We start from the raw sequence: 12,287 nt of genomic DNA on the forward strand, positions 1-12,287 counted from the left end.
TTTTTTGATCTTTTGGAGACAGGGTCTTGCTATATGCAGCTCAGGCTGGCCTTGAGTGTACTTTATAGCCCATGCTCGTCTCGAACTCACAACAGCCTTCCTGCCTCAGCCTCCCGAGGGCTGGGATTACAGGAATGCGCCACCACGCCCGGCTGGAAATCGTATTTTAAAACCAGCTAAAAGAAGCTGGACCTAGTGGCAAAGACCTGTAAGCCCAGGGCTTTGGGAGTCTGAGGGAAGAGGTCTGAAAGTTTAAGCACAGCCTGGGTAACTCAGCAACTCTGTAAGACCCTGTCTCATACTGCATATTGTTGTTTTCAGATCAGTCATTCTGTTTACTAAATTCAAGCATGCAAAACTGGTCAAGAAAAAAGAAAATTGTAAGCATTGACTGTTCCTTTCAATAAACCACATATGCAGTACAAGAGCCATTGTTGAACTCCTACCATCTTGAATGGTGAATCTCTGCATCATTTCCAATGTTGTTTTTCTTTATTACTTGTTACTATCTTTGATCAATCTTACATTCTTATGTCTGGTGGACTGAGCAACTTCGTTGAAGATAACAGTATGCAATGTAGCAACCACTGTTAATTCCTATCACACTGTTTTGAGGTCATGTATCATTTTTGTTGTTTTTATGTTGTTTTGATTTTTGTCTTCATTGTTTTGTCAGTTTTTTTAATTTTTGAAATAAAAAAGAATTTTAAAAAAGCCCCTGTCTCAAAATAAAAACTACAAAAATGGGCTGGAGATGCAGCTTAGTGTGAAGGCACTGGATTCAATCTCTAGTACTGGGAAACAAAACAGGAAACTAAAGAGCTGGGGGTGTGTAGCTCAGTGGTAGATTATTTGCTTAGCATGAGCCGTACTCAGGATTTGAACCCCAGCACTGCAAAGAAAGAAAAAAAAAGAAAACACAAACACTAAAGTTAAAATATATGACATTGACATTGGAAAAATGATACAAAACTAATGAGACTTGAGTCAGGAGAAAAATATATTCCACAAGAAGTGAATGAATTATGGTATGGAAATAAACAACATTACAAAAATGTCAATTTTTCCTTTAATTTGGGAATTTCATATAATCACAATCCAAATCCCAAAATATTTAAAGGCTCCTACAGGCCCAAGACAAAATGAGCATTAAAAATAATGATGACAACTGACATGCTGATTACTTTTTAGAAATTCATGAAAGGTTTTGGTACCAACCAAAATGGAGTAAGTCCACTAGGACCTCTTACTGGCCCAATGATTACAAATTATAAATCTGGACAAAATATAAAATGCAATGACCTGAAGACTTTGAAAAATTAATAAAAGCAGACAGATTGGGGAGGGAAGTCCAAACTGAAGTAAGTCTTTTTAAGGAGATACGTCTGAGATTTCTTTCTTCAGTTCCCTCCCACTGACTGGAGGCTGGCCCCTATGCAAAACAACACAGTGCAGAAACAAAAACTTCATGACATACTCCTTTCTGGCTAGAGAGGGGAAAGAAGTCCTGTGCAAGGCAAGGAGTGGGAGAAGAAAGCTTTTTCTTCTTTTCTTTCCCTCCCAGCCTTGCGCAGATAGAAGCCTCTGTCACAAAGCTGCAAACAGTAGCAGTGAACCAGACATCTAAAATCCTAGCTGAACACCTATCTTTTTGGGTCTCCTAGGCATGAAGAGGTTAGGGGGAATCCTCGATTATTCCTTTCTCTCACTGTATTGCCCTAACCCAAAGGCAGTCCTAGCTGCACAAACTGTGTCAAAACAGGGACAGCTCAATTTCTAAGAACAATAGCTTTTCAGCTAAAGCTATAGGAAAGGAAACCCTGGGATCTGGGGAGTGTTGAAAAATCCTAGGGAAAAGAGAATGGAGAAGGGGTTGCTTTAGTTTTGCGTATCAACTTACGCAAATCCCCATTTCATGCCTAAATTATATTTGTGTGGGATATCCCCCAACCAGCATGAGAAAGGCTCTGAGATATAAAGTACGGCACAGGCTACCAACCATCCATGTTCCAAACTAACTGCTAGGATAAGATCAAAGCAGCGAGGCAAAGGCTCTGAAAATTGAACTGTCCCTGAAATCAACTCATTGAAAGTAAGAAAGAAATTTGTGGTCTGACTGCCTGCTAAAACAAAAGCAAACAACACTGTCCAGAGAATTTTAACAGACCCTAGAGTCTTACAACATAGTATTCAAAATGTCCTGGAAACAATGCAAAACACTCAAAATACAAAGAACCAGGAAAATGTGACCAATTCTCAGAGGGAAAGGATTATCAACAGATGCCACTCAAAGATGATTCACAGGTTAGAATTATCAGGTAAAGATTTGAAAGCAATTAAAACCATACTCCATGAGGCAAGGTTAACATGCTCTTAAAATTAATGGAAATAATAAATCTCAGCAAAGAATCAAAAACACACACACAAAAAAACCAAATAGAAATATTAGAACTGAAAATGACAATATGTGAAATGACACCATGCAGCGAAAAAACTTGCTGGTTAAGTTCCTTGGCAGAATGGAGAAGGACAAAGAATCAGTGAACTTGGAGACAGATCCATACAAATAATGTAATCTGAAGAACAAAGGAAAAAAAGTTTAATAAGCAGAATTTCATCCACGGAAAAGTATCAAAAGCTTTTATACTTGTTTTACTGGAGTAGCAGAAGAAATTGGTAAAGAAAAAATATTTGAATAAACTTTCTGTTTCCTCCCAAAAGAGCTTCCCAAACTTGCAGAAAGCCATACATTTGCAGACTCCAGAAGCTTAGTGAACTTCAGAAACGATAAACCATACCCAGACATATTGTAATTACACTGTCCAAAGCCAAAGGAAAAAGAAAGAATTCTTTGGATGAAGGGAAATGACATCAGAAAGAAATCTGGAACGTCAGAAATAAAGTGCAACAAGCTGGGTGTGGTGGTGCACGCCTGTAATCCAAGCACTAGGGAGGTGAAAGCAGGACCATCACTGTGAGTTCAACGCCAGCCTGGGCTACATAAATGAGTTCAAGGCCAGCCTATACTACAGAGTGAAAGCCTGTCTCCAAAAAAAAAAAAGAAAGTGCACCAGAAAAGATAAATGCCTTAGGGGCTAGGGATTTAGCTCAGCGCACAGCACCCGCCTGGCAAGTGCAAGGTCGTGAGTTCGATTCCTGGTATCGAAAAAACAAACAAACAAACAAAAAGATAAATGCCTGAAGTATAAGAGATTACTTGATTATTTTTCTTCTTAAATTTTATTTTTATACATTGTAATAATTTTATATGTGATTACTAACAGCAAAAATTACCACTCTATCAATTTTAATGTCAATATAATATATAGGATTTATATATAACATAAGGGGAAAGGAAACTGGTTATTAGACTTCTGTATTTTGTTTAAAATGGTAAAAATACTAACTCAGTAGACTGAAAAGTTAGAGGTCTGTACATTGTAATATGTACATCAACCAACTAGTTACAAAGAGATAACAGCTCCCAAAAGATGAATGAATACTAGAAATTACTGATGTAATTTTTAAAAAATAAGAAAGAGGAAACAAAGGAACAAAAATCAGGAGGAAAAAAAGATAAAACAATAAAATGGAAAATCTATATCTGTATCAGTAAATGGTTTAAGCATTAATTGTGTGTGTGGGGGGGGGGGTACCGAGAATCGAACTCACAACCTTGCACTTGCCAGGCAAGTGCTGTGCTGCTGAGTTAAGCATATTAACTGAAAAAGACTGTCAGACTGGATTTCACAAAAAGGGGTAAAATAGAACTATATATTATATATTATCTACAAATATTGTATATCTACAAATATATTGTATATTATCTACAAAGTGCTCATGTTAAATACAATGCCATAGATCAGCTAAAGTTAAGTAACAGACATCATAAACCATGCAAACACAAATCACAAGAAACCTGGAGTAGCTATGCTGACATCAAAGTAAACACCAGAACAAGAGTGATTACCAGGGGTAAAGGACACTGCATACTGATAAAACCATTAGCTCACTATGAGTTAACCCTAAATCTGGACAAAACTAAAAACAGAGCTCGAACTATTACAAGCAATTACTGTAGAGACTGAAAAGAGTAAAAGATTTACCCACAAAATATACTTGGGAGATTTCAACGTTCCCTCTCTCAATTATTAAAACACTAAGTCAACAGATAATCAGCAAGGCAAACAATACTAACAGGCAACTTGATCTAACTGACATTTATAGAACAATTTATCCAACAACAGAACACAAACTTTTTCTTCCTATCAGTTCAGGATAGCCTCAAACTCGTGCCAATTCTCCTGCCTCAGCTTCCCGAGTGCTGGGATTACAGGTGTGTGCCACCAAGCCCAGCTATTATGTAGTTTTAAAGGTGCACTTATTTTGTAAAAATGAGCACATTACTTTTACAATATTTCAATCTTTTTTGTGGCCTTGTCCCCACTTAGTATTAAATGCTATTTTAGTTTTGTTTCCAAACCCTATGAATAAATACAGGTAAACAAATACAGATTTATTTGTATTCTTATTTTTTCCAGGGTGTTGTTTTATTTTTAATTTTTAAAAAATGGACACATCCAATGCACATCTTCTTTTGTGATCATTTATGTAGTGTGATGTTCAACACCTATCTACAATGTATAATGCTTCTATTAAAGCAACTGGCATATCCATCACCCTAAACACTTACCATTTCTTTGTACTGAGAACATTTCAAAATCCTTTCTAGTAGCTATTTTGAAATACACAATTAATTATTGTCAACTAGTTATCCTATAGCAGTTTAAACACTAGAATTTATTTCGCCTATCCAACTATACTCCCAGCAGTCTTTTTTTTCCTTGGTAGATAATGACCACCAAATTGAAAATTACATGGGTAAAAAAAGGGAACTAAAAACATTAAAACAATTTTGACGAAGTTTGGAGGACTCGTCGTACTATCTTAAGACCTACTCTATAATTACAGTGCTAAGACAATACAGTATTTGTGAAAACAAACACATATATCAAAGGAAAAGAAATAAGAGTTTGGAAATGTATCCCAATTTGGTAACTGACTTCTGACATAGGTGAAAAAGGCCATCAATGGAGAAAAGACAGTCTTTTCAATAAATGATGCAAGTAAAGCTGGGTTTTATATGAAAAACCTTAGCTTCAACCCATGCCTCAGATTTTTTTTCCTTTTGTGGTTGGGGATTACACCCAGAGGTACTCTACCACTAAGCTATATTCCCAGCCAACTTTCACTGAGAAGAAGTCTTACTCAGTTGGCCAGGCTGGCCTCAAAACTGTGAACCTTTCCCTCAGCCTTCTGAGTAGGTGGGATTACAGGTATGCCTCACTGTGCCCAGTTTAGCGCCTCAAATCTTACTACTACATTAATAAGGCTCAGAACAAGTCACCTCTTTCACCCACTACATGACAATGGGAGACCAGACCTAGCATAAAAATTATTTTGCGAAACTGTAGACACAGGAGAGGCTCTGAAAAGTTGTTTCTGAGAAATTTACGTAATACAATACGTAAGGGTGTATTGTCTGCACCAGGAAGAAAGGTAAACTAGGAATGTATCTCAGCATTATAGCCCTTGCCTACCAGTTCCCTGGGTTCAATCCCCAACACCACACATACCTACACACACAGTAAAGAAAAGGATGGCTACATTGCCAGACAATCTGTTAAGACATGGACTTCAAGACAAAACTGCATAGGAAATCTTACAAATAAGAAGTCAGGTATGGTGGTATAAGCCTGTAGTCTCAGTACTCAGGAAGATGACAAATTTAAGATCAGTCTGAACTATACAGCAAGACCCTGTCTTTAAAAGAAAATCAATAAACAAATAAATAAAATTTTTAAAAACTTGTTTGGGTACTTTTAACTTGCCTTTTTCCATACTCTGGCAAACAATGGTATTTAAACCTGTAAATGACTGTAAATTCTGTTTGTTTTTGGCTAGTGGGGATTCACCCCAAACTTTTGCACTGAATTACATCCTCAGCCCTTTTCAATTTCTTTTTTTTTTAGTTTTTAGACAAGGTCTCACCAAATCACTACATTGCCCAGTCTGGGCCTGCACTTACAATCCTCCTGTCTCAGCCTTTCAGGGCTCTCGTTTGAAATCCACAGATCATTCATTTCTCTAAATTTCTTTATTACAAACTATAACTTAACAAATTTGTTTTTCTCTTGCTAATCTATAATTCCCACAGTCCTTAAATGTCTATGAAAGCACTTAATGTCTATAAAGCACTTTTCTATTTTAATATACTATCATCTATATGCGTATTTCATTAGAATATGAGTTCTTAGGAAAAGAATCTTAAAAGGTAACTGATGGACTAAAAAAATTACGACAGCAGTATGGGTACAAATATGTTCAAGGGGTCAGATGTCCAAGAAACAAATTCAATTGTTACAATGAGGGAAGGTAGAAAGCGGAACAAGCACATAAACATGGAAAAGGGACAATTTTTACATATTGTCTTTACATTTTCCATGAGCCCAAAGCAATGTTTCGAAGAAGTAATGCCAGGCACTTTAGAAGCTGAGGCAGGAGGATCGCTGTGAGTTTGAGGCCAGCCTGGGGGTACAAAGTGAGTTTTAGGCCAGCTTGAATTACATAGTGAAACCGTCTCAAAAAAAAAAAAAAACTAATAATCAATGTTTCTTTTTTATAAAGATAAGCCTGATGGCAATGTAGAGGACAGACTGACATTAAAACTAGTGAGAAAGATTCTGATGCAGTCTGTTGTAATACTCCAAATGAAACAATTAGTTCTTGCAGATGAGACAAATAGGGATGATGAGGAGAAAACATCAAAGACCTGATCATAAGGATTGGGTTGATGGTGAGGATTATAATTAACAATGAGATAATGCTTGCCTAAAAGAAATTAACTTCAGACTCATATTTTAGAACAGAGATTACAAAAGGTCTATTCTAGCAATGAAGGAGGAAATATAAGAATTGCAAAGTACTCAGAATTGGGAGAGAAGAGTGCACAGTGAAACCTTACAAAGACTGGCCACATCCATACTAATGTTTTTGAATCTAAGACTGAGTTTCCATTATTCTAATTATCCTGTGTAATGAATGAGAATTGTTTAGAAATGCATTTATTGTCACTTATACTACTATTTGGGATACCTTAATAAGGTGTCTCAAGTCCAGAGAAAAGCTGACAAGTACATTATAAAACAGTTTAATGCTTAAAGCACTGCCCTGTTAATACAAAAGAGTTCGGCAGAAATACAAGCTCTAGAACAAGACAAATGTGGGTTCAGATTCCAGCTGTGTTGTACTTACTAGCTACATGGATCTATTATTCTGTCATATCACTGGTTTAGTTGAAGGTAATAATGCATATCTCACAACACTGCTACTAGCTTCCGGCACAGAGGTGATAGCTATGTTATTATTATAAATAATTTTTTCCTTGGCACGTTCCTTAAAATATTTTTACTTACCTGTTAATTGTTTAAAGAAGGCAGTACTTCTTAAAAGATTTCCTGTATTAACCCAGAATAAAGTGAAACATCCCAGAGATTTGGGTATATGCTGTAGTTCAGTGCCAGTACAAAATTGCAAAGTTTTAATTAGATTAATATGAACGCTACACCCATCTACTTAGTAGTAAAATGCTAATTTTCAGGTAAAATTAACATATCAAGAAAATATGCCAGGTTTATATGATAGGAACTCTCATACCATGCCTCATAGCAAAAAGCTATTTCAAGACAACTCAGATTAGAGAAATTGAGGTAGTATTCAACCCAAGTTTTAATACCTGGGACAAAAAAGTCAAAAACAAAACAAACCCCACAGAATTACATAATCTAAAACCCAGAAAACTTTCCCATCAGTGAGGTAAATGTTAAAAAATAAGTACCCAAGAGGCTTGCTTATGCATTTGTCCCCCAAATTTGTAGACCTCCTGCAAGCTAAAAAAGGCTTAAACTGTAGGCTTATAGCTAAAACATTAAAAATGAAAAATCATAATTGTGAATCTATTTAAAACTTTACCTGTTTTCTTCTTTTTATTAGAAGTAGCATCCAACACAGTTAAGGAAGCTGAGATGGTTTTATAAATATCCTGACTGCATACTCCAGAATCTTCTTCATCAGAAGAAAATGAAGACAAATGTTCCAAGCTTTTAAGTTTGTTATTGACTTTTTCTGATGGTCTGTCACCCCCTGCTTCTGTCACTAAAGGTGTGAGTGTTGTAGATGAAATCTTTGGAAATGGTGGGGGGCAAAGTGTACGGACCATCTGGGTCCCTGGTCGTCTGGTCTTGTTAGGCATTCGGACGGCAAGAGTAGAAAACTGCTGCTTGGGGCCAGATTTCAGAAAATCTAAGAAAGAAGCAATAAACCCTGTTTTGACTTCTGGCTGTTTTTCTTCTACTTCTTTGATCTTCTGTCTCATCTTTTCTTGATGCTGATCATCATCATGGCAGCTCTCAGAGGAAGGAGGAGTATATGGCAGATATATATCTGTTCCCCTGGGATTCTGCCGTTTGCCTTGGGCAGGTCTTTTCAGCTGTTTCTGATTACTGATGTCTTCTTCTTTAATTTGCCCTTTCCCTTTAACCTTTTTTTTTGGAAGGTTAAGATGTATTAAATCTTGGTTTTCCTCTTCAAGCTTGACACTGACTGCATCAACAGGCTGGGCCACAGCCAACAGTGCAAGTGCACTTCTAGTACGGTCCACTGACACACTGCTGTCATCACCCCCTAAAGTAAATTCACTCTCTGATGTAGCACTCTCTCCACTTATGCTCCTACTACTGGAAACTAACTCTTGGTTTCTGTTATTATTTAATGTATTATCAACAGGAACTTCACTGTCTTCCTCCAGTTCATGACTGGTAGCAGACTGTTTCTTGAATGGGCCACAGCTTTGCTCCTGGACTTCATGACTTGCTCCAACCCCTGCTGATGTTACTTTAGTTGGTATACTTTGATCAGATGTATCAATGTGTTGTTGATCAAGGGTCATTTTTGACTGAAGGATCGGTACTGGTGAAATATTTACAGTAACCTGATTTCCATTTAGGGAAATATCATTTAGATTCTGTGGCTTTCCTACTGTAGCTGTTATGGAGTTAAAATCTGATGTCACATGGCTGACATCTATTGGCTGTGGAAAATGAGATTTAGAATCACCACCTTCAACAGTCTGCACGGTTTCATTTGGAGTTGACTTAGAAAAATCAGAAGGTGTAACCCCACAAGCTGCTGCTGTAGCTGCTAAGATGTCATCTACATTTGATAAAATATTTCTCTCATCACTGAGAAGCATTGCCTCTGGGAAACATATTGATCCAAGAGAAACAAACTGATTCTTTGAATTTTGTTGATCTGTTTCACTGAAACTGCCCTTTGCTGTCATATGTTGCTGTAAGGGTTTTGAAGATTCAGAGAGGTCTACTTTCATAATTTCAGAATTCTGAGGGTGGAGATGCTGCTGAGAATGATCACCATTGCTCTGAATAATATGACCATCCATTTGAAGGAAAGGATGTACTATTTGTTGAGGACTCTGGACACGCTGTACTTGTAAAGATGCCTTTACTTGTCCTAAACTTGCTTGCAGTATTGATTGCTGAAGAATTTGTAAGTCACAGGTAGAATCTAAAAGGACCTGTGTATTAGTAAGAGATGTCTGATGTCCATGTCCTAATCCATGATTTGGAATCTGAATCTGAGAAGAGGCATTAATCACTTGATCATGCTGTTCTTGGACCTTGGCTTCCTGTATCTTTTGTATAAGAGGATGCTGCTGGTTTAAGTCTTTAGTATTCAAACTTATTTGTGGAGTCTGCATTAAATTAGTTGCCTTTTTAAGATCAAGGGTTGCTCCATTATTAGCTTGACCAATTTGCTGGCTAAGTTGTGTCACTGAACTAACCATGTTTTCTTCTTTCTTTGACCCTTGTAGAGGAATACTAACAACTTGATCTTCAAGATGGGAATTACTTCTGATTACACCCTGGGAGTATCTGTCATCTGCCTTTGACACCTTGTAAGTTGATTCTGGAGCATTAATTTCCCCATCTGATAGCCTCTGGGTTGAAGACTCAAGAGATGTTTGTGACTGCAATGCCTGTAACTCCTGCATTGGAAAGTCGCCTTCTTGCTTTGAAGATGTGTACACATTTGAGCCAAGTTTTCCTTCAGCATAAGACTTTGAATCAGGGGAAGGTATGTTATTCTGTAATGCATGGCAATGTGTAGAGGATGCAAAAGATGATGACTGGACAGCAGGCAAAAACTTCTGGGGCTGGGGAGATGATGACCCTAGAGTCTGGGCATTTTGGGAAGAATGCATAGTAATGTAATTTTGGGTTGGGCTAGAATCTGACAAATTTGGGGGCTGAGAGGCAGAAGAGTAAGATAGAGAAGGGGCTGTTAATGTCAGGGACTGCCCTGAAGCAAAGCTTTCTGAAGGACTAACAACTGACAAAACTTGTGACTGAGATGAAAAACTAACCTGTGTCTGGCTAACTGGTGATAAACCCTGAGAGTGACCAGATGAATAACTCTGAGACTCACTGACTGAAGAAAGATCTCTTGTTTGAGCAGGGTAATTCTCATTTGCAACTGAAGATAATACTTCTTGTTGACTGGATGAGTAACTAAGTGTCTGATTTTCAGAAGTTATAGGCTGAGATGGCCCAGAAAAGGTCAATGTTTTATATAAGGATGGCAATTTCTCAACCTTGCTGGGCCTATAAACTTGTGAATGAACGATAGATGGCACATTACGCGGCTGCACTAAACCATAATTTTGGGACTGACTGACTGATAAAAGGCTTGGTAGCTGTGCTGTAGAATAGATTTGTGCTTGACCCGATATTACAGAACTCTGGTTATGTAAAGGTTTGGAATAGCTTAGTGTTTGCACAGGAGGAATTATATTTTGAGGTTTCGGGGTCTTAGTTGATGTTAGTGCTTGTTTTGTAGAACAGCTGTTTACTTTTGTAGTAGGAGGATACCCTGATGACGGAACTGCAGATGAGTAAGACTGAGCAAGTTCCACTGAGACCTGTGGGGTCGTCTGCAGCAAACCTCCATTGCTCACCTGAGTAGAATCTCCGACTGGGCTACAAGGTAAAGATGACTGCCTGGTTGTTTCCTGAAAATTAACCACACTTGCATTTGCTAGATAACTATGCAAGGAATGCTGTGAGCCAGTCAGTTGTGCCTGAAGAGACTGGGTACCTGAAGGCCGCTGATGGTGTTTAATAACACTACATTCTCGAAGAAGAGCTCTTTCAATGGAAGCAGTAGAACTAGAGAAGAGAGTTGAACTGTAGGCTTGAGGAGTTTGCTGGGCTCCCCCCAGTGCTGAAGGCAACAAACTAAATTGAGGTTGTAAAAGATGGGGTGCAGATTCTTGAGCTGAGCGGTATGTTGAAGACTGAGGTGGTACGCTGTTACTTAATGCAGAACTGCACAGGCGCTCAAATGCCAAAGCAGTAGGAATAGTTCCCTGGGAAGTCTTAATTTGTAGCAAAGGGTCATGAGGATTTAAAATTCCATTTGATGTAGTGTTAAAAGTTGAGTCTTGAAGCACCAAAGGTGAGGTGGTAACAAAGTTTCTATTGCTAAAGGTGGTAGGATGCTGATAAGCTGAGAGGGCAGATGGTGGAAGAGTTCCAGTGGTTGGCAGTGGTCCAGTAACAAACTCAGTTGCTGCTGAGGAATGCATGCCTGTGAAGAGAAGGTCCAAAACTTTAATGTAATTTATAAACACGTAAATAAATGTTTTCACAGTGGTGACATGTAACCCTCAACCTACCAAAATGTTGTAAGGCTGAAAAGCCTGAAAAATTAGTTTTGTATATAAAATTTGAAAATTAAATTCAAAATATGTACTTTTTTTCTTAAAGTAAAAACAAAGTTATAAAGGTAACATCAATCCATGTCTATAGTTGTAATATGTTTGTATACTGTTGGACAGAGCCATAGAAAACAAACCAGTAAAAATAAATGTAATTTCTAGTGATTAAATACACCCTGAGTTTTCAATGCAAAATACCAATATATTAAAGTATACAAATAATTGAAACTGAAACATCAAAACTAAAATGACCACTGCCAACCACTGGAACTCTTCCACCATCTGCCCTCTCAGCTTATTTAACAAGACAAATCTAAAAATAACACTTCCTTTTATTAGAATATATATTTATTTTAAAAATTTCTTGCATTTCAGTATTGGTTTCCTATGAACAACTTCCAGGTAACAATAAATGCAAATTTATAATTTACTA

The 12,287-nt window shown here is 37.5% G+C and overlaps 1 protein-coding gene across 1 annotated transcript in view; it reads right to left on the reverse strand.

Moving 5' to 3' along the window:
- Qser1 (glutamine and serine rich 1) overlaps nucleotides 1–12,287 on the reverse strand; it is a gene marked incomplete at its 5' end in the record, with an annotated part of 80,586 nt that overhangs the window by 33,387 nt on the left and 34,912 nt on the right. Inside the window, 1 exon segment of the mRNA XM_005384170.2 lies at nucleotides 8,032–11,724. Within this exon segment, the coding sequence (XP_005384227.1) occupies nucleotides 8,032–11,724 (3,693 nt within the window).

The sequence above is a fragment of the Chinchilla lanigera genome, unplaced genomic scaffold (genome assembly GCF_000276665.1).
Source record: "Chinchilla lanigera isolate Chin_1 unplaced genomic scaffold, ChiLan1.0 scaffold00021, whole genome shotgun sequence".
In the NCBI taxonomy this organism is placed as follows: Eukaryota; Metazoa; Chordata; class Mammalia; order Rodentia; family Chinchillidae; genus Chinchilla; species Chinchilla lanigera.